The sequence below is a fragment of the Panthera uncia genome, assembly GCF_023721935.1.
Source record: "Panthera uncia isolate 11264 chromosome B3 unlocalized genomic scaffold, Puncia_PCG_1.0 HiC_scaffold_1, whole genome shotgun sequence".
NCBI classification, from domain to species: domain Eukaryota; kingdom Metazoa; phylum Chordata; class Mammalia; order Carnivora; family Felidae; genus Panthera; species Panthera uncia.
The window spans coordinates 45879990-45903668 of record NW_026057582.1 but is presented as its reverse complement, the minus strand read 5'-3'; the positions used below and the strand labels follow the sequence as shown (position 1 = coordinate 45903668).

Here is a 23679-nt window from a genome sequence, read left to right as displayed (position 1 = left end):
TACTCTAAAATCACTGCAACTCCATACTATTAGCTGTGTATCAGGGCAAAGTGAAAAGCTAAAAACATACCTCCATAATACTTTGAGCTTGATATAACATTTTCTGTAATTCTCATTTCATCTGGACAATTTACTTAACCTGTTTTTTTTCAGCCTGTTTTTCACCTATAAAATGGGGATAACAGAATTTATCTAATAGGATTGTTGTAAAAATTAAATAAGGTATGTGTGTGTATACATTACTTCATGTATATACACAGAAACATGTCTTACAAGAGCCTAGTCCATAATAAACAGCACTATATTATCATCTGATAATCAAGTTCTAATTCTGACGTATTTATTCTTTTGTAATATGTGATATAAAATCAAGGATATTAGATAAAAGTCATTACATTTTGTAGAAAGCCATCATATTACTTGGCAAAGAATATACTCAATATTTGAATACTGTATTATGAAATTCATTGAACACTAAAAATGCCAATGTGACTTACATCCTGATCACACTCCTATCACTTTTTTGCCTTTTCTTGTTGCAGTTTATCAAATTCGCAAGGTTTGGGCTGGTATGGCACCATGACTGGGTGTGGCAGCAACAGCTATACAGTCTCTCCCCACCTGAATGGACCTATGACAGACACTGCTCCTTTGCTCTTTACTTGTAGCAATTTAGATATGAGCAATCACCATAGCTTGTATGTAACACCACAAAACTGACAGCATTACCGAGCCGTGATTCTTCCATTGTTTCTCATGAACGTGTATATTCGATGTGTTTAAATGCCATCTACATAAACATTCCATTATCTGTTGCACCTGAAAACACAGCCTGGAAATGTGGTTCAGCAGAGAACACACCTGTTACTTTTGACTTCTTCATAGCAAAATGAAGTAAAATGGGAAGTTTGGAGTAGGAGAAAAGAAGGATTAGATCTTAAGGCACTTGATGGCTGCAAACATCCTGACTTTGGAACATCAAATGCATATTTGCATATTTGCACTTTTATCTTTGTTCTGAAAGAGTACACTGCAGTCCCCAAAGTCACACTCTAGGGTTCACACTAGGATATTATATTGTACACATAATTAGGAGGCAATTTCCCTATGAAAATCAAAGCCTGTATATTCAGTGGTATATTCTATGTGGAATTCTTACCCAATAAAAATTTTACAGTGTGAACAGTGTGCAGGATTAAGGTATAACAACGTACCATTCTTTTTAAAAATCTACTTAAAAATATGTGATCACTGAAGATAGTTCTTTTAAGCATGATTGTAAAATACCAACCAAAATTATTCCATCATTTTTTTTAAACGACAGAGTAATCCTTTACAATGATGACCAGCAGTGTTCTTTGGAAAGCCACAGTCATTTCTTCAAGAAGAAAGTATACCGGTGAAAATGATGTGGCTACTTTGAGTAGAATTGGTCAAGTGATCATTTTGTATGATTAAGATATATTATAGTAGTTTAAGCATGGCTCTTCAAGAAAGCAATAGTGATTTTTGCATAGGGAGATTTGGGTAGAAACTTCTTGGGACTAAACACATTTACAGATGCATTTAAGAATTATTCATAAAATGTACAATTCTAAGTTAAAACATGAATACATTTTCAAAAGCATCTGATTTGGCTGAACAAGATACAGCTGATTGTACCTATTGAATCAGGATTGTCCTCAGGTAAATTAAGTCATGATACATTATTGCAGTAAACTCAAGTGCAATACTTTGTAAGACATATAATTCCTCCTTTAGTTTTCCCATTTTTATATCTTGTATATGGGCAAAGCCAGATTAAATTTAATTCAAATTAATTCCAGCACTAGACTAAATAAGAAAACTGATGTACTAACTAGGTAAGTACAAAACCAGTGTTTAACAATATTGGAATACTTCTAGAATTATATTAAAACTGTCTTGAATGTCCTATCCCAAATCTAAAAATATATATATATATGGTAGGCTAAGGTAATAAAGGATTTTAAAATGCACTTTCTACCAGTATCTATATGGAAAGAAGTAGATGCTGAATACCTCAAGATGCCAAGGGAACGGGCAACATTGGGAAGTTGTCACAATTGTGCTTAAAGATAACTGGCTACATACAGTTGTCTGCTGATCTATTTCTTCAGAACTGCAACTAATACAACTGTCCTGTTCTGTCTTTTGACTAGAAAGTTATGTTTTATTTCTACTATCATTTAAAATACCTTTCAGGGTTTTAATAATTGCTTATTCGGTGATTTCATAAGAGTATAACAGGAATAAATGAAATTTTTAATGCTTTTGATCTTTTGGGAGGCTGGTATACAGCCAAAGAAATTTCTTCTTTTTATCATACAAAATGACTTTGAACTCAATCAGAAGCATAAGCCTATAGTGACAAATGTTACCTTGGGTCTGTTTTAAATTCTCTGATTGTAACCAAATTACTTAAAAATTTATAGTACAGAAGTTAACCTTGGTATTTACATGACAACATAACATACACTTAACCGGGTATATTTTGATGACAACTTCAGTTCTTAGATTTCTATTCAGAATGCCAACTATTTATTTTCCTAATAATGTTGAGTATCTAATTACCTAGAACTATCTGAAAAGATGTGTTATCTCTTTTAATCCTTGAGGTTCCAAGTAAATAAGATAAATTTTTTTCTAAGGCCTCCCTACATAGTGTTCCTATTTGACCAGATAAGCAAAGATTACTTTAAAAAAAAAATCCAGATAAAATATCTTGGTTCTTTCAGTGGCATTAGTTGATTCTTCCAAATTTCAGATTTGTAGATTTATTCTTATCACTGACTTAGGGTACCTGAATTCTTGCATTTGTCCCCTCGTACACATCTCCCACAATACATCACCAAAGACAAAGAAAGATAAGCTTCTGGCCCAATTTTTGCTTAAAAATTCCAAAGCACTAGGAGCACTTTAAGTTTGGTCTCAAAAGAAGGAGCTGTTTATGAAATCAAAGGGCTACCGATTCCCTGCTCATCCTGCACTGAAGCACATGATGACAATTTCAAACCTTCCTTTTTGGTTCATTAATTAGAACAGTGAATTTCATTGCTTAAGTGTGTAATTCTACAGTGATTAGCAGTACTTGTTTTTATTGTTTCATTTGGGTGGTCATTAATTTTGAAACTCTTACCACTCAGTGTAGCTGGTTGTAGTTTTATGAAAGATGTAATTTATAGCTAAAGTGGCTTTTTTATGCATAGCTGCCTTTTTTATTGTTTAACAGTGTTTCTCAGCTATACAATCAGTCTCAAACTGGTTGTGAAAGTATAGCTGTGGCCAATGAATGTATTTATTTGTTTCACTAAATTGTAACAAAACACTACTGTTAAAAATAAAAGTGTTTGTGCTTTTATTTGGAGGTCTGGTTTTCTTAAATGTCTCAACTGACGACACTGACTTCTGTCATACAAGCATAAGAACCCTGGTGCTACCAAAGAAAAGAGAAAAATATCAGGAATTACAGATGAAGTTTGCTTTTCGTGAGCTTATATTTATATCTGGACATCGTGTCTCTTAATATTGTACACTAATTTGACATGAACTGGCACACACTTTATTTAAAAATAGCAATATGATTGTGATAGTATGTTTATTCAAATATTTAAGAAAAATCTTTGTAAGGGGCGCCTAGGTGGCTCGGTCGGTTAAGCATCCAACTTCAGCTCAGGTCATGATCTCACAGTTTGTGAGTTGGAGCCCTGTGTGGGGTTCTGTGCTGACAGCTCCGAGCCTGGAGCCTGCTTCAGATTCTGTCTCCCTCTCTTTCTGCCCCTACCCCACTCACGTTGTCTTTCTCAAAAATAAACATCAACAAAACTAATTTTTAAAAAAGTACAATGCTTAAAAAATTTTTTTTGTATGACATGACTTCCAACACCTCTTTCTCTTTGAATTTTAAACAGGAATAAATTTATCTAGCCTGTAATCTTGGGCAGCTAGTCATTGATTACTTGAGAAATTCTTCAGTGATGTTGCCTTTTCCCCCTAAAAGAAGAGTTCTTACTATTTTTTCCATAATAGAATCCCTTTATAATTTGCCAAAACCACACCAAATTTTGAATGCAATTTCAGGAGATTTACTGGCCACCCCCCCTGAAGTCCACAAATCCTTGGGAATCTATTAACTCTTGTTGTAAAGAATATTTGGAGTGAAGGTATGACCTCTAATGCAATAAAGTCATTTTAAAAGCAATTTATTCAACAAACACTTATTAAGGGTTCATATGCCAAAAACTATGCTATGGAGATGCAAAAATGGATAAAGTTCCTTTTCCTGCCCTTAAGGAGCTCACATTCTAGTAAAGGAGGCTTAAAAAAAATACAGTACAAGTGACACAGTAGAGGTAGGTTGTAATTACAGTGGTGACATTTAAGAGGAAATTAGACGATCCTCCTTGGGTGAAATAAGGAAGATTTCACAGAGACGGGCTCTCTGCTGGCCTCCAGGGAGACACGGGAATTTCCCAGGTGGGGAAGGATGGCTAGAGCACCTGATGCAAAAAGAACAGCACGCATCAAGGTGTGGAGGCCTGATCCTGGCACATTTGAAGAATTAAGTGTTTTATCAGAGCATGGGGGCTGGGGTGGCACTGGAGACACATCAGAGGACCTTGTTAGAGTGCTTCTAGAAAGCCTGCTGTGGCAGCATCGTGGGGCACACGAGGGGAGACAGGCTGAGAATAAGGAGACAGGTTAGTGTAGTGCTCTAGGTTAGAGCAAACAAAAGGAAAAGACAGAGAAATGGAGATAAACTCCACAGCGCTTAGACACCGACTGGACAGGGGAAGATGGAGAGGAGTGAGCCTAGAGAATTAAGATGATGATGGTTCTGAAATTAGCCAGAGTAAGGAACACGGGCATAAGAATCGATTTGGGAGGAGAGTGATTAAGATATACACGCATCTGTGGAACAACAGTAAAGACATGTAGTAAACAGATGGATTGACAGGTGTGGACTAATAATCAGGATTTAGAAATCATTGAATCAGAATTACTCAAGAGTGAAAAGTGGTGGTGATTAAGGGCAGGAATGAAAGTCAGAGGAATAACATTTAAGGCATTAATCAAAAGAAGCTACAAACGGAAGTATCCAGGAGTGAAATATAAGAAACCCTGGGGAGAAAAGGAACCCTGGGACTGCCAACAGTGTCAAATGCAGGAAAACAAAAGTCAAATGGCTTGTGAACTGAACTGTGAATTTATAATTTGAATTTTTGACTTCAAAAGAAGCAATTGTTAGGAACAACAGAGCCAAAAGCAAGATTTTGGTTATGGAGCAAGTGGGAGGTGACAAAGCGATGATGGGAATACTCTTTCAAAACAACTGACTTTAAAAGAGGGCAGGGGCAGGACATGAAAGTTTGAGCAGCATACAGACAAAATTACCATTTAAACCCATCTTCCACATGTTCAGATACTACAAATGTCCTTTAAACTTTTACACATGGCACTTACTCCATACTCCTTTGAGTCTCCAAGAATATTGACTTAATTAGTAAATGTCTTTCTTTTCCTGCCTTATTCAAATGAGGGGTGGGAAGAAAATATGACATATTGTTAAACTTAGCCCTGTGATTATTCATTTAAAATATACTGAATACAAATTCATACATTCATTCAACAAATATGTATTGGGCACCCACTATGTGCTTACTACGTGCTTGGCACTACGCCAGGCTTTAGAAAGGGCACAGAAAAGAAAAAGTATACAGCAGTATAAAATGATATTTCTAAACCATTATATAAATAAATCCTGCTTTATTAATAATGTGACATCTCAACATGATACACCTGCTAAAACGCATAGAGGGCACATCCTTTTGAGGTATAGTTTTTTTCATTCACAATTACCATGTGATCAAAATTCTTATACTTCTTCAAATATTTTTATCATTGAAGGACTGCCACTAATGAAAAGCTCCCGAAATTGGTTAAGTTTTAGGGAGAAAAAGGAAATGAACCTCACGTACAAAAAAAATTATATGCCCTATGACTATACATATCAGGCATTAAAAGGGCAACAAACTCAAAAAGAACTTTACAGTGGAACTCAAAATGATTCCTTATTCTAAGGCTTACCGTATGATAGTTCCACTTTTATTTTTTCCTGAAAAAATCATTTAAAAAAATTATTCAGTATTACACACTGAAGTATTTATAAGGCTCAAAGGGCATGATGCCTGAAACGGACTTGCAAATGATTTAGGAAAAAACAGTATATGTCTGTATATATACAGAGAGAGCATGAAACATGAAGCAAGTGTGAACGATTCGTGAATCTGGGTAAAAGAGTTCTTTGTACTATCCTGGAAACTTTTCTGTAAATTTGAAATCATATAAAAATAAAGAGTTTCCCCCAAATTTTATTCAGCACTAGGTAAAGTATTAGGAGAATAAATATATAAATCTATTCAACTTTTCACAATGTTTAGAAATCCCTTAAGTCTTTGAGTTGGTATTATACCTTTCTAGACACCAAAACGAGCCAATCAAAATAGCAATATAATTCTAAAACAGATTTACTTCATACCAATGTACTTTTTGGGTTGCCAGATAAAACACAGGATTCCCAGTTAAATCTGAATTTTAAACAGGAAATAATTTTTGGTGTAAGTATGTCTCAAATATTGCCTAAAGCAAGCTTACCTTAAAACATTATTCATTTTTTACCTGAAAGTCAAATTTAACTGGGCATTCTGTATTTTTTTTTTTTTTTCACTAAAGCTGGTAACCCTCAATGTACTGAAAAATTTTAGGCTGTTAATTATGGATTATTCATGAGCCTCCTCAGCATTTTCCTATAAAGCGGTCAACACACCGACCATAGCTTTATTTATATTACATCTCCTTAACACAAAATTCTTGAGAGACTTACAACATTTACTTAGTTTTAACATATATGAATTTGATAATCCTCATTTTATTCAATGTTAAACTTTAAAATTTTTACCACATCAACAAAGTATTACTTTTACTCACAATAATATTGTACACAGACTTAACACAATTAAAAAAAATTGTCTACTTAAAACAATATAATTCTCCTTTTACAAAAGCAGCTTTATATAAAATGTTTGGCTTAAGAATGTCATTGCTCATATGCCTCTGAATGAAATTCCACTCTTTGGCCTTCATAGTCCAGAAACAGGCACATTTCAACTTGTTTTCTGTTTTCTTTAATGAATATTTTGTAACAAATTCCTGAAGTTTTCTAATTCTTTCACACTTGTGGAAATTCTGTAAACAAACAAAAAAATTTCACTCAGAAACGATCATAGATATCTTTTCTGTTATTCAACTCTGCATTTTTTAGAGCACAGAAAAATTTTCAAGTAATTTATTTCAGTAAATTTAAAGATGTATAAACCACGTAGTCAATTTTGACGTACTTGAGTTCTTAATTTGATGTGGTAGAACTAAGATAATATTGCCCTGAAATTAGTTATTTTTAAGTATTGAAAACTTAGTATTAAAGGTTTAAAATACAGAATTATAAAGTACATAAACACTAAAATACTTAGATATTTAAAGTATTCATAAGTATAGTCACATGCTTAGCATTTAAAGTACATAAGTATAAATTACATAAGCATTAAAATATGTAGTTTAAATATGCCTAAGTATATGAATAGTGAAACTCATCAATATTCCATATTTAGTAAATACACAAAGAATCAAAGCTTTTGGACTACAAAGAGTGACAATAGTAAATATGTGACCAAATTGTTTTTACTACTTTTTATGAAAGTTTGATTATTATTTTGAAGTGTATTTTATTCTGCTCTCCACCATGAAAAAAGTACCATAATTCTCAATGAACTAAAACGTTAAGTTTCTGTGTACTAGAGAATAATTTTGAAGGTCAATTATTTCAAACCCAAAATATTAAATCATATTTTTTTAAAGTGAAGAAATGTCATCCTTAGAAAATGTTGTTTGTATAAATCTCTGCATTCTCTACAAACAGTAGTCAGCAGGAAATGCATCTATACATAAAGTATAGATGTATAATGTATACATTATAATGTATAAAGTATAATGTAAGTTCCTTATTTCAAGTTTATCTTCCAATCATTTTATAAAAATTATTTTTAAAGAATTATTAACCTTTTCACATAATGGTGAATCCACAATATGGTATATTGTGGTATATATATCCACAAAATATACCTATTTTGAACAACATGATTTTTTCCAGGACCTTCAAAAAAATATGTGGGCAGCACAAAAACTTTTACATAATTAGAAAAATATACACAAATTCAGTAAAATTTTATGTGAATACTGAATTCTAATCAATAAATTAATCATAATTATAAAAATCAATAGACGAAAGTAAAGAATATCATCTAATGATTGTGTGTGCCTACATTTCATAAGATCACAGAATTCTGTAGTGAAAAAATTTCACTAAAAAGGATATTCCTTACCCGTTTTATCTGAGAGTGTATGTGTTGCACTAGATTTACTTGGCTAACAGAAACAATTTAAGTACATTCAAACTAACCTTCCAAATGCATTAAATAATGATACTATTTCTTGTCGGGTTAGATGGAATTCATAGCTGGGCCCACTTTCTGGCATATTTGCTATCAGTTTCTCAGAAAACAAAATCTTCAGAGCAGTCCCCAAACCCTGTATCTATAATAGAAATAAGAAAAAAAAAAGTCAGAAAATTCTTTGGGTAGAGAATAAATGAAAAATAAGATTGAGCTAGATTTACTTACCTGAAGCTTTCCCCACAGTCGACACTTAAAACAACCAACACAATCCATGATTCTTGAAATATTTCTAAAATGCAGTCGAAAGTCCTCCTGAAAACAATTTAACGAGATTTTATTTATATTTAGCATATAATCAAACACTAAGTGTTTTCTGAGTGCCTTCTATGTGTCCAGCACTGTGCAGGGGACTAAAGGGGATTGAAAAAGGGGAAGAGAATTAAAATCCACATTCATTGAGTACCCCTGCGTACCAGAATCTACATACACAATTTCATTTTAACTTCCCCGCAAATCCAAAAGTAAACGTTATTATAATCTACGTGAATTAAAAAAACAAGGTTCAGAGAGGTTAGGTTGCCTAAACTCCCATGTGTAGGAAACAGCAAACAAAGACCCCTGGCCTGCCTGACTCAGAAACTAAACTATCTGCAAATATACAAAAAGGTAACTGAGTTGAGATGTTTTGCTTTATGTGATTATTAACTATATGTAAATATCAGAAGAAGGGGGACAGGGGTAGAATGGCATCATTTACCAAGAAAGAAAAAAAAGGGGCACCTGGGTGGTTCACTTGGTTAATATCCGACTCTTGTTGGTTTTGGCTCAGATCATGATCTGGCAGTTTGTGAGTTCTAGCCCCTGCCTGGGATTCTCTCTTTTTCCCTCTCTCTCTGCCCTTCCCTCGCTCAAGCTCTCTCCCTTTCTATCTCTTGCTCTCTCTCAAAAATAAATAAATAAATAAACTTAAAAAAAAAAAAAAAAGAGAGAGAGAGAGAGGGAGGGAGAAATTTCAAAATCTGGCTTCATAAAAGTTAAAGCTTTGCTTTCCGGTATTAATTAGGTAAAACAATCAGATATTTTATTGTTAATAATATTTTACCATATTTTTATTTTTAAATATATTTATAATTAATATTATCATACAGAAATATACAGAATATAGTGAACATCGAGGTATATGTCACCAATCTTTAAAAGAAACTATCACAATTACCACAGAAACCTCTATGTATGCCTCCAAAGTCCTGTATCCTACTCTCTATAATTATTCTGAATTTGATGTTTATTGTTCCCTTTTTGGTTTTATACTTTTAATATGTAGGTATATATTCTATAACACTATGGTATTACATTGTTTATAATAGGACAAAATTAATCCAGATCATCCAAAAGTAGTATATGTCCTTAAGGAATAAGTAAAAAAAGACAGGAAACCAAGAACACATCCTACTTTTACTCCAATGGAAATTATTAGTTTGCCAAGTGACTCCTCTGTCCTGGACTTGTACTGGAATCCCAAGCTTTAAGCAGGAAATTTGACATACATTTCTGACTGAATATCCATTGTACCAATCAGCCCACAATTTGAGGAGTGTGTAGCACTTCTCTATTTTTAAATGTGACAAACCACATACTGGGCAAAACCAGAAGAGAACAGGACCAATGACTTTAAAATGGGAATAAATCAGCAAAGACTGGAACCCACTTTCAAAGTGTATTCACAATTCATCCTGAGGATACTTCTTCCCTAGATGCTTTATTCAGCTTGAGACTTTGAAGTAGGTGTAATGTACAAAAGATTTTTTTCTAGGATCCCAGATCTTGTATCTTTATTAATATAAATTTTGTATTAATTTAGTATAAAGCCCAAGTCAATAATATTACCATTTGTTAACAATATTCTACATCTGTTTCTGTACCTTTTGCACTGAGTTCAGTAAGAGGTAATCTGAATTTTAAACCTACTTTTTAAAAATATTTACCCAGTAATATTACTCTAAGTAAATTTTGGTGATTTAAGATTTCCTTTAAACTTGTGTTTTAACCTTGAATTAAAGAAAAATCACACTTCGGGCGCCTGGGTGGCTCAGTCGGTTAAGCGTCCGACTTCAGCTGAGGTCATGATCACACGGTTTGTGGGTTTGAGCCCCACGTCAGGCTCTGTGCTCACAGCTCAGAGCCTGGAGCCTGCTTCGGATTTTGTGTCTCCCTCTCTCTCTGCCCCTCCCTAGCTTGCACTCTGTCTCTTTCTCTCTCTCAAAAATAAATAAAAACATTAAAAAAAAATTTTTTTTAACCACACTTTTAACAATAACAGCATAGTAAAATTGCTCTAAAGCAGATGTCCCCATCCTATGAAGTGCTGACCTCTGAAGGGTTCAATAATTACAAGGGCCTACAAAATCCATATGTAGACAAGCATTGCCTACATACAGAATAGCTCTCATGTATGCACTATAAATTTCCAAATGAATATAAATACTATGATCAATAAAACACAACTTTTACCTAAAAAGTGTTACCAAATGTATTTTAGCCTTTTGGTAATTATATTGTCATAATCTATAGACACAAAAAATACTAGTCTTATAGGGAGAGCTTAAAGTTTTTGACTTTAGGGACTCACATAGTTGGAAAGGTTGGAAGCCTCTGTTCTAAAAGACTGTGCTTGCTTTTGTAGACACCTAAATTCTGGATTTATCTGGATCTGGATCTATGTTTGTTAATTCAAATACTTGAATATGGCAGCTCTTGAGTAAATCTTTGTATGGCATACACAGAGAGTAAGCATGATTGCTTACAATAGCCAAAATAACATTGCAAAATTAAAGCAAAGCACAATTGCTTATGTGAATTTAATATGCCAGAACCAAATTAATAAGCTAGAAATTTACTACATCAGACCAGGAGAAAATATCTGTGACTTCACAAATATCAATGTCCAATAACCTAAATATATTCCAAAGTTATCTCGGATTAGGAGAATTTATGATCCTTAAAACAACCAGAACCTAAATCACTTATAGATTCTCCTTGTTTATGTATACAGCTTTTAGGTCAGTACTTAAAATTATAGTCAGTGGGTAGAATGAACAAACATGCTGTGGTTACATACCGTAATTTATATTCAGTGAAACCAACTGACCAAAACACAATTCTCACCCAATCCTTAAATGTTTTAAAAGCCTTCAAGTGAGATCCTACTCTATTTTGAGTTGAACACTAAACAATTCTTTCATGCAGTCTTCTATGTCTAACCATACATTGACAGAGTATAAAGCAGATGAGATTTTTTTTGAGAGAGAAGGGGCACAAGTGAGCAAGGGGCAGAGAGAGGGAGGGAGGGAGAGAAAGAGAGAGTGAGAGAGAGAATCCCATGAAGGGCAGAGAGAGAGAGAGACAGAGAAGCATGGCTCACCCCAAGCGGGGCTTGAGCTCACCTGATGTGGGACTTGAACTCACAAACCATGAGATCATGACCTGAGCCGAACTCAGATGTTTAACCGATTGAATCACCCAGGCGCCCAAGATGAGATTTTAAAATGAATTTATACATACCCGAAACTAATATAACACCCTATATTAATTATAAAAAATAAAACTTAATGTGACTGTTCAAATCCATTGTGTTCACCATAAACTACTTTAAGAAAGTAAACTCTCTGATATTAACAAATTTTCTTGTTTTTTTACTTCTTTATTATAAAAGAATTCAGAAATCTGAATTCTGAAAAAATCCTATTAAACTCCATAGGACATCAAAGATGAGTGTTCCCCCATCCTTAGGAGCCCACTGAGTGGATGCCAGCTCCATGACTCCTAAGTGTCAATGAAGGCAGAGTCAGACACATAGTCAGGGAGAGGGAATGGCTACAGCCATGACCAAAGTACGTTCAATATTTCCACAATGGGAGCGAGACCAATGTGGCATGGAGATGTGTTTCTTCATTTCCCCAGGCCCAGCAAGGAGGCAAGCTCCCCACCCCTACATCTGGCCCATCCTCCAAACAGGTCTTGGGCGGACCCCACTGCCAAGGCCCTAGGGCTTAGCATGTCCATATCGTCCTGAAACCAAAAGGCCAGGGCTCCTTTGGCTCAACCTGTCCCACAGTCACAAGGGCTGATCCACACTGGACATCTCCAAGCCGGAGATAGAACTCTGGGAGGCTGCATTTATATGGATCCTGAGACGAACCTTGATGGATAGTCAAAGATGTCATTAAACTTGAAAAAAAAAAAAAAAAAAAAAACTGAGTGTTTCAGAGTTTTGATAAAATTAAAACATTATGAGAAATATTTCTAATCTGCACAATATAAAAAGAGTTGATGCAAAACAAGCTCCTATAAAACAGCAAGTATACTAAAAATAAGGATGACAGTGAAAATAGTAGAAAAAAGTCTTTTTACAGTATCTTCCCCCTCACTTTTAAGTTCCTGGAAGCTGCCTGGGAAGTTATATAAGCACTGAAGTATGTATTTCTAGCAAGAATGCTTTCAGTAGGAGGTAGATGGGAGGTCAAAAATAACTATTATTTCATAGCAAAAAAAAAAAAAAAAGAGTGCAAAAAGTATTGTGTTTGCAAACTGCATAAAATCAGGTTCTTTCCCTATAGAAAGAAACAAAGAATAACAAAACAGAGGAATATTGCCATAAATATTCTGAAAAAAATCAGATCAAGCCCAGAGCTCCCGAGGGCCACCTGCCTTTCCTTACTTATAGTTTTGTAACAAAGAACAGTAACATAATTTTACTTGAGTCCCCAAATAAACTGGAGTCTGCTGACGGTAGAAGCTGTCCCTTCCTTTAATGAAAGAATCCTATTTTGCATATAGTGAGTGTTTAATAAATCTTCCTAGTAATATTTTATATTTGTAGGATTTTGATGCAAAAATACACAAAGATGGTCTTTGCCTGAGCTTATACCCCTATTAAGAGACAATCCTCATTTTGTAGGGTATCATGTCTTTTCTTCCCATGGCTACATGCTGGCTTTCCTAAATACCTTTAATTCCTGCTGAATGAGATAAATGACAAACACTGTGCCCTCTCTCCCTAAAGAGGATCTTTGTAATTTAACCAAAACCACTTTCAGAAAGACAGACTAATATTGTCATTCATGCTCTAGATTCCTCTCCCTTAATTTACAAGTTCTATTTGCTACGAGACCATCAATGTGAAAGCCATCTGTAAAGTGTGCAGTGACACACAGATTTCAGTCGTTAACTTTGAACACAACACAAACTAGATATTAAGCTGACCTGCATTTGGACTTCCTTTTTTCGAGGAAAAGAAAGTTTATGACTCTGGCTTTTCATATAATTTCATATTTATATAATAAGATTTATTGTTAATTATAAAAACATGGGCTTATATTCATACCTGCATAAGAGTTTGAAACTAAAAATTAAGTTAAAGTATAAAATAATTACCTTCAGTTTGTTTGCTTCTTTTTTATCCCCAGCAAAAAAGGAATTCTCATCAAAATGCAAAGGAAATGACCTGCATTTCAAAACAGAGAAGATTCATTTTCAGGTATTATAAAATATTAAAAGTCCCGCTAATATAACATTTCACAGGTCGGTGATGAATAATATAATTAAATAGAGTAGAAAATATAAGGGCGCCTGGGTGGCTCAGTAGGTTGAGCTCCGACTTCAGCTCGGGTCATGATCTCACGGTTAGTGAGTTCAAGCCCCGCATTGGACTCTGTGCCGACAGCTCAGAGCCTGGAGCCTGCTTTGGATTCTGTGTCTGCTGCTCTCTCTGCCCCTCCCCAGCTGCACTCTATTTCTCTCCCTCAAAAAATAAATAAACGTTAAAAAAAAATGTTTTTTTTTTAAAGAAAAGAAAATACAGTAAAATCAACACTCTTGCCCCAAAACAAATTCTTATCCACAAATCTAAAACAACTACATAAAATAGAAGTTTGGCCCCAAACCCAGTGTGTTCAACCGAATATGAACATAATGTAGGTATCAAGTACTACCAGAATAATTCTTTAAAAACTTGTGGCTTATAGTACCTAAGTCAAAACAAAAACAAAATGCAATTCTAAAAGACCTATGTGCAAAATTAACTTCTAATTATTTTTTTTTAATAATTTTCCCTTCTTTAAATTCAATGTTCAAGAATTGAACTTTGGATACCGCCTGTCACTCTTCTATTAATATTTTAAGTTGTACAAGTTGTAATATGCAATTTACTTGATTTCATGAAGTATTTCCAGAAGTAACATTTTGTTTTCTGCATCCTGAACTTTATTTCCAGTGAAGAGTTGAAAATCTGGGCGCTCAAAGAATGGTACCACTTTAGATAAAGCCCTTAATTCTATTAAGTAGAGAAAATACAAATTCTTAAGCCTTCTTGGACCTTCTCCTTCAGTCAAAATTCCATCAAACCGCTGCTGAAATTCTGTAATGTTGTGTCCCCATTTCTTTTCCAACCACGTTTCTAAGAACAAAGAAAAATTAAATAAATATTAAAATCTGAATTTTAAAATTAACTTTCAGTTTACTTACATTGGGTTATTTATGCCTACAGAAGTTAGTTTCGTTTTGTATTTTAAAATATATAACAATGAAACGTGCTTTTGTAATTTAAATTTTAATAGTTCTACATTAATATTTTATCTTCTAGGATCCATCCTTAAAAGAAAAATAAATTCACTGTTGTACTGAGAGATATGGTTTCACAAAAATCAAATTTTTGAATATAAACATATTTATAAAACCAAAATACACAATTTAAACATGACTATCCAAAATTACTAATAAGTTTGAAGCCCTATTTAAAATTATAGTTACTATATTTTGCTCCTGAGACACAGAGCTACTTTAAATTCCAGAAGAAATAGGTTGCTGATGAAAATCAACCGTGGTCTTGTTTTGCAACAGCACTTTTAAAACATAAAGAGAAATGGGAAATGCTTTTACCCATTAAACTCCAGGCCTAAAGCTGGCACACAAATAAAAGGGTTTTAATACAGTAATATCTAATGAATAACAAACTGTACTTTTAGGAGCTATTTTAACTCCCGTAACAAAAGAATATTTCCAAAGTGATGTGTACAATTTTGAGCAGTTTCTTAAAAGAAGGTAAAGAGAGCTCTGATCATGCTGAACATGTCCTTATAATACAGTTCCTACATTCCTGATTACTACCAGTTAAGAATGAATTTTTACTGCCTAATATTCAATAGGGTCAACTTTTTCCCATTAAGGTAAATACCAAAACATTTTAAGAATATCTGAAAATAAATGTGGTAAAATAAATAGCATTGAATGTCACATACCTTGTAGAAGATATCGTGCACTCAAATGCACATTAATGCTTGCATGTAGGCCAGATATAAGTCTGTAGAATGCTCTTTTTTCTACACAGAGGCCTAAAAATAGTAATTTAGTAAGAGAAACTTCATATGTGAAACTTGTACCATTATAAAATTAATTTCATATGTCTTTAAAAATGAAAAACATTTTTAACATTTAAATTTGCTTAAAAGTTTCCAATTACCTTCTAGCCAGCTGTAAAAAGTGTTCTCTGAAATTGAAAGAAAATAAGTCACAAAGCTGTAAAAATGCCAAAATGTAAGTTTTTCAACATATAATAGCAAATTTGTGCCAAACAGTGATTTAAGAATTAACAAAAGGTCAAATTTTTATTTGCAATTTCTCCAAAGAAAGGAGAGAAGTTCTTGGTGTGGATTCAATTAAATACCATTCTCTTGCTCAGTCTTTATTTTATTTCTTTTCTTTTCTTTTTTTTTTTTAAATAGGCTTCCTGCCGAGTGCAGAGCCCAACATGGGGCTTGAACTCACAACTGTGGTCTCAAGACCTGAGGTGAGATTAAGAGTTGGATGCTTAGGGGTGCCTGCGTGGCTCAGTTGGTTATTCAAGCCCCACGTTGGGCTCTGTGCAGAAAGCTTGGAGCCTAGAGCCTGCTTTGGATTCTGTGTCTCCCTTCCTCTGCCTCCCTCTCTCTTTCTCTCTCAAAAATAAATAAACCTTAAAAAAAAAAAAGTAAAGAAAAGAAAAACAGAGTTGGATGCTAAGGGTTAAGCCACCCAGGCACCCACTCTTGCCCAGTCTTTAAAAGGAGTCAGCATTGCCTTAGGTAGCCCAGGTCTCATAACTTTCCAGGTAAAATGTTTTACGTGAGGTCAGAACACAGGTGATGCTATGAAAATTAATAACTCATATGCTTTTCTAAATTTGAAAGTAAATAGAATTTATGAAATAGAATTGGTAGTGTATTATTTGTATTCAGCTTATGCCATTTTATGCCATTCAGTATATCAAAGCAATACATGGAAATGTTATAATACCAAATATCGCTTATATTCTATGACCCAATCAGATCACTGTTCCTATACTTAGACGTGGTAATTCTGCTTTTAGAATTATGTTCTAAAGAAATAACTCAAATGATGAAGGAGTCAATAATTTGTACAATGATTACATGTAACTTTTAAAACCTGAAATAATCAAAATGTACAATAATGGCTAAATTAACACGACAGAATACTATATAACTAGGTAACATGGTAGAATAATATAAAACTATTTAAAATGGTAAGAACATGGAGCATGACAATACATGAAAATGTTTATTTGAAATAACATAAAAAGGCACAGGTATAATTTTTATAACTAGGTAAAGATTCTAAGCATGCATTTACTACAGATGGCAAACGTTGTACTATACAGTTCTTTTGACTAAAGTTCCTTGTATTTATATTAAAAATGAACTAAACAAGCATAAAAGTAATAGAAGGAATGACAAGTATGCAATAAATTAGACTATCTAAAAACTTAAAACATCTATTTGTCAGAAAGTCTTACAAGCAAAAGTAAAAGGCAAACAACTAAGTAGGTAGAATGTATGTTACAAATATAACAAAGGGATAATATCTTAAATACATAAAAAGCTCATAAACTAAATAAAAATGCTAGAGTGCCTATTTAAAGCAGGCAAATAATAGTAGAAAATTCACAAAGGATAAACTACAAATGGTAATAACAGATAAAAATTACTCAATTTCACTAGTAATAAAAATGCAAATTAAAACTATAGATATACCACTTTTAATAGCAAAGATAAAAATATGACAATACTCAATTGTCACTTGAAAAGGATCAGGTGAAACTAGCTGCACATTGATTGGAAGGGATGTAAATTAGCACATCCTTTCAATGACAAAATGCAACCTGGTGATACGTATGAGAAGCCTAAAATGTCTATAACTTTTGATCCAGAAATTTAGGCTGTTATGGATGAATATGTCCCCCCTAAAATTCGTATGTTGAAGCCCTAACTCCCAATGTGATGGTATTTGGAGGGGGAGAATTTGGGAGGTGATTAGATTAACTGAGGTCATGAGGGCAGGGTCCCCATGATGGCATTAGAAGCTTCTGATACGGGCCCAGCGGATCCTAGAGTTCTGCTCGAGGAGTAAAGGAGAGGGAGTTTTCCCTGATAGGGGTCGGGAGGAATGCCTAGCTTCCATGTGCAATAGGTAAAATGCACAGGTGAATTATGAGAGGCTGAGGCAGGTTGTCTCTACTGCCTGATCCCAGGCACAGTCAATTTTCTCTTAATCTGTGCTTTCACCTCCGGAATCTTAGACATGAGTCTCAGAGTAGGAAGAAAAGTTTGCCAAATAAACATCTGAATGTATCTGCAAACATATATATAACATATGATAAAGAAATTATATTTACCTTCACTTTTTCCTGAAAAACAAAGCAAAATGTTTATTATTGTAAACTCCTTCCAGATGTCACTTTAAAATGCTATACTTCCATAAAAATAAGACTCTGAATAATGGTTAGTTTTAGTCCATCAGTTCACCTGCCTAAGCAAAATCTGACAGTAAGACACTTGTGAGAGCAACTCTATCTAGTATCTAGGCATAATAGGAATTATGCCTGATTTGCCTCAAGGGCATCATCTCCAAGAGCCTGAATAAGGAGTGGTTTTAGCTTGTACAAGATTTAATATGGGCTGACAGGAGAGAAAAATCTAATCTATCATCTGAGAGCACTCTCAAGTATCTTAAGGACTTAACGGTTATTTGGTTGGCAGAGCCTTTTTCCACGTTTATTTATCCTAAATCTGGAACACAGTTTCTGCTAAAGATTTGTGTTCTTGCTTTGAAACCTCCAGACTGACATTGTGAATCTTTACCTTATTCAGGAATATTTTTAAAGACTATGTGTTATGATTCAAATGAGGCACAGTTCAGCGGTTTGTAAGCAACTGTTCAATTACTATTAAAAACCTGTCTTCGTTTGCCCACGCTGGTTCAATGCCATCATTGTTGGATTATTAAAATAACATATGCTCATTGCAAATACATATATTTTTTTAAAAAAAGGAGGACACAGATGGAATAAAAAATGTCACTCATAACTCCCTCCGCCCTATATAAATACTGTTTACATTTTGGTAAATGTCCTTTTTCTTTGCAAATAGATATTTAGATTTTATATTAAGTATGTTTTTACAAAAACATATTATATATACTATATACATATACATACTGTTTGATACCTCAGTGTGCTATTGGTCACTACTTACACAAATGAATACAAATTTTCAGCAACATTTCTAACAGCTGCAGTCTACTACATGAATACACCATAAATCATCTAAACAGTTCCTTAATGAAGAACATTTAACTTATTCCCACTTATCTTTCAGATAAGTGAGGGTGGTTAATTAATTTATCAGATCATAATGTGAATTCCTAGTGAGAATCCCCTCTTACCTAGAAATTTGCATTTCATCTTATATTAAGTCAATAGCTTCCAGTGAGTTACCATATGTGACTCCATATAAACCCAAACCCTTGTTTAAAGATGTTCTTTCATTTCGAATCTAAGAAAGACTAGTCTGCCAACATTTAGGGAATGATGCAATCTTATTGCTTTCCAGGAGGAAATTTATGTTTATTGACTCTATGAGATCAGCAGCTTTTCAAATGAATTTTAAAAATGAAAACCTTACACATTTGCTAAAAGCACATCAAAGATTTCATCAGTAAGCACATGTTAAGAGAACAGGGATATATATTTCCTAAGCAAAAAATCTGAAATCATACACTGAAATGGTTTACTCAACAAACCATTCTGCCTATTATAGACTGGGCAAGGTTTCTGAGTTTCAATTTTATACCCTCTCTGCACCTTCACAGTGCCTAGCGCATAGTACACGGAGGGTAATCATTTGCTGAAGGAACAAATGATCTTCACGATTGTAGACAAGACCATTAAATGAGGACAGCAATTTTCATCAATCATTTATTTAACAAACTACTACTCCATCTGCTATGTGTCAGGCTCTCTGCTAAGAGATGAAACCAATAAATACTCCCCATATGTCCAAAGTACTAGGTAGGATCAATAGATACATAATAGTAAAATAATGCTGCACAGTGGAAAGATGGTAAGAAAAACAAAGCATAAGACCACTTTATGAGGTCAGAGAGGTTTCTTCCAGTTAGGAGGGTCAGGGAGAGCGGAAAAGGCAGCATTTGGGCAAGACCTTGAGCGTATGGAGAAAATGAAAAATGTTAATGAAACATAAAGACGTGAATTTTAAATCAGACTCCCAATATATACAATGATTTCAAGTTCTGGGAAAGATCTGAGGCAGAATGTTTTTGGATATTCATTTAACTGGAAAATGAGCAAAAACAGTGAAAAACTAAATACAGATGTTATATAAAAATGCATAGAAGAATAAATATTTAACCCAATCTCCATCCTATGATAATCTAATACCATGAACTTCATTACACAAATACTTCTTACTGGAGTATAAATATTTTAAACACCAATTTCTCTATAAGGGGGAGGCATAACTTCCATGGAAATAGGAATATATGATCTCAAACGCTCTTGCCAACCCTTACCTGGCCTTCCTCTTCCTTCTAACCAAAGTTCACTGCCTGATAAATAATATAACAGTGCAAATAAATAACTCACCTTGACTAGAAGCCAAAGGATTTAAAGGTCTTTTAATTGTCTGTGGCCTAGAAACAAAAGAATTCAATTATAGAATATAATTATGTTACCTATCATGTTACAATTATTTAAATAAAAGTGAAATTATCTCAGAGAGTTTCTTAATGACTATATCCAAAAGCAAACTGTTTTACTGAGCTTATAAAATATTTAGTTTTCTCTAATTGCTTTAAGGGAGGGTGGTTGTTATCTGTTTTAGCAGTAATAGCTTCTGATCTTTTCCCATTGTAGCAGCCAGAAGAAAGTCATTTCTTAATCACTTCTTCAAACAAAGGAAGAAAATACCAGTCACGCTCTGCTCCTAGAGTCATAAATGTTTCTATATACATTTCATATACATATACACATGTGTATGTGTGTGTGTTTGAGTGTGGCACAAAGCACACTCCTAAGTGAAAGACGAACAAACAAAAATGTAAATACTCAACCCAAGCATTCAAATAAAAAGGGGAAAAAAGTAGTGTGGGTAGATTATTTTCCACTTAGTTAATCTTAGGTACATCAATTTGCTCTGTGGCCACCAAGTTTGTTATGATTTTAGTAAAAGGTATTTTTTTTCAGATATATTTGTTTTTAAGAGACAGCGCAAGCTGGGAAGTGGCAGACAAAGAGGGGGACACAGAATCCGAAGGAGCCTCTCTGCTGACAGCAGTGAGCCCGATATGGGGCTGGAAATCATGACCTGAGCTGAAGTCAGACACTCAACCGACTGAGCCACCTAGGCACCCCTATTTTAGTTCACATTTAAAAAAATACCCTTCAGGGGCACCTGGGTGGCTCAGGTGGTTAAGCGTTCAACTCTTGGTTTCAGCTCAGGTCATAATCTCACAGTTCATGGGTTCAAGCCCAGTGTTGGGCTCTGCACTGACAGTGTGGAGCCTGCCTGAGATTCTCTGTCTCCCCCTCTCTCTGCCCCTCCCTTGTTCACACTCTCTCTCAAAAATAAATAACCTTTAAAAAATAAACAAAGTAAGTTAAAATAAATAAAATTAAATAAAAATTAATTAAATTAAATTAAATTAATTAAATAAAAAATTAATTAAAATTAAATAAAAAATAAACCTTCAGGGGCACCTGGCTGGCTCAGTTGGTAGAGCATGTGACTCTTTTTAAAAAATACTTTCTTTGGGGCGCCTGGGTGGCTCAGTCGGTTGAGCGTCCGACTTCGGCTCAGGTCATGGTCTTGCGGTCCGTGAGTTTGAGCCCCGCGTCAGGCTCTGTGCTCACAGCTCAGAGCCTGGAACCTGTTTCAGATTCTGTGTCTCCCTCTCTCTCTGCCTCTCCCCTGTTCATGCTCTCTCTCTGTCTCAAAAATAAACGTTAAAAAAAAAATTTTTTTTAAATAAAAAATACTTTCTTTTAGTTTATTTACTTTGAAAGAGACAGAGAGCACAGCAGGGGAGGGGCAGAGAGAAGGAGAGACAGAATCCCAAGCAGGCTCCACGATGTAATCACAGAGCCTCATGTGGGGCTTGAACTCACCAACTTTGAGATCATGACCTGAGCTGAGATCAAGAGTCAGACACTTAACTGACTGAGCCACCCAGGCGCCCTGAGAATGTGACTCTTGATCTTGGGGTTGTAAGTTCGAGCTTCTAGATGGGTAAGAGATTACTTAAAAATAAATCTATGAAAAAAAAAAAAAAACACCTTTAGAGTGAGTCAATATGTCAAACATCCCTAATAATAAACACGGGAATTTAAATTAAACACATGGCAGAGATGAGTAAATTATGAAAACTCTCCACTTCAAAACTGGAGAAATTCAAGTCAAAAAAAGAAATAAACTGATACACAGTGAGTGTTCAAGTGTTACCCATTATAATTATTCTCTGAAATTAATTTAACTTCAACTTGAAAGCAGGTAAAATAGCTATAGCCACAAAAAGACGAATACAGAGTACCAAAAAGAGAATCAGTAATCTATTCTCTATTACTAACTACCTGATCTTGGGAAATGAAATAAACCTGGCTGGCTCTAGGTTATTTCATCTATAAAATGAGATTCTATAATCCACCGAAGGAACATGTATGAAATGTCCACAGTACTCCCATAAAAGTCTAACACTATTCTGTTTTTTAAAGAAGAAAAAAAATATTTGTTGAAAGTCATGTCCACATGTTTCTCCAGAGGGGAACTAGATTAATTAATAAGTATTTTCTATGTCCAAATATATCCTTTAACAAAGTGAATGTGATTTGCAATTTAGAGTCATTATGATTTTGTTTGTTTAGAGAAATCACTGTATCTTTCAGGATTTTCTAAATGAAATGACCCATACTTAAAACAGTTTTCTTCATAGATGACATTCCATATCTTCCAAGCATCTGGTCCTTTGTAACCCGTGTAGCGCTCAGGGTTAAGGAGCAAATCTACATATTCGGCATCAGGAGACTGTATATCTGTAAAATAAAATGTTTCATTAAGTCTTTTCCTTCAGTTACCTTAAAAAACTGGTATAATAGACTGTACTCCACTGATTCTAAGGCACTACAAATGTAACAGTGCATCCAGACTTTAAAAACAACCTTTTATAAGAGAGATGAGAGAAGGAACAAACAGCCACATTAAATGTACTCACTAGTTGCAAAAGCATCCTGCTTTTAAAAATGATGAAAAATAGGAATACGTGAATTTTAGAATTGAAGAAATATGGTAGTTCAATTCTCATAAGCTACCCAGGCAAAGAATATACTGTGTATTTCCACCCCCCCACCCACATTAACCACAAGCAATTCATCAGTAACTAAGGTAAATGAAGATTATGACTACCATACACTGCTTGTTGCCAAAAACTTCCTTCTTAACACGAGCACCATTGAGATCCACTACAAAGCTGTCCCAAAGGTATCATCCTAAACATGCAAAAAATTATAAGCAGGGTATTAGCATCAGCACTATTTATTAAAGGGAAAATCAGAAGCAAACTGAAACATCCAACAGAGCAGAGCCTGGGCTCTGGAGCCAGAGTGCGTGGGTTAGAATCCAGTCCCTACTCCTTATTCAGTGTGGAACTCAGGGCAAATTACATATATTCTAGGCATTGGTGTCGTCATTTATAAAATGGGGATGATATACACTACTGTGATTTAAGTTTCTATGTGTAGAGCTTAGAACAA

At 34.3% G+C, this 23679-nt stretch overlaps 2 protein-coding genes across 2 annotated transcripts in view; one reads left to right on the top strand and one right to left on the bottom strand.

Moving 5' to 3' along the window:
- GPR137C (G protein-coupled receptor 137C) overlaps positions 1-3354 on the top strand; it is a 65302-nt gene extending 61948 nt beyond the window's left edge. The window contains exon 7 of the mRNA XM_049611573.1: positions 543-3354. Within this exon, the coding sequence (XP_049467530.1) occupies positions 543-720 (178 nt within the window). The 3' untranslated portion in view covers positions 721-3354. The remainder of the gene's footprint in view (positions 1-542) is intronic.
- A 935-nt stretch (positions 3355-4289) lies between these two features.
- The window catches only part of ERO1A (endoplasmic reticulum oxidoreductase 1 alpha), a 46397-nt gene continuing 27007 nt past the window's right edge, over positions 4290-23679 (bottom strand). Inside the window, exons 7-16 of the mRNA XM_049611572.1 lie at positions 22842-22962; positions 20521-20567; positions 18253-18264; positions 16045-16071; positions 15824-15916; positions 14736-14982; positions 13962-14031; positions 8754-8840; positions 8534-8667; positions 4290-7263 (exon numbers count right to left, since the gene is read on the bottom strand). Coding sequence (XP_049467529.1) covers positions 7203-7263; positions 8534-8667; positions 8754-8840; positions 13962-14031; positions 14736-14982; positions 15824-15916; positions 16045-16071; positions 18253-18264; positions 20521-20567; positions 22842-22962 — 899 coding nt within the window. The 3' untranslated portion in view covers positions 4290-7202. The remainder of the gene's footprint in view (positions 7264-8533; positions 8668-8753; positions 8841-13961; positions 14032-14735; positions 14983-15823; positions 15917-16044; positions 16072-18252; positions 18265-20520; positions 20568-22841; positions 22963-23679) is intronic.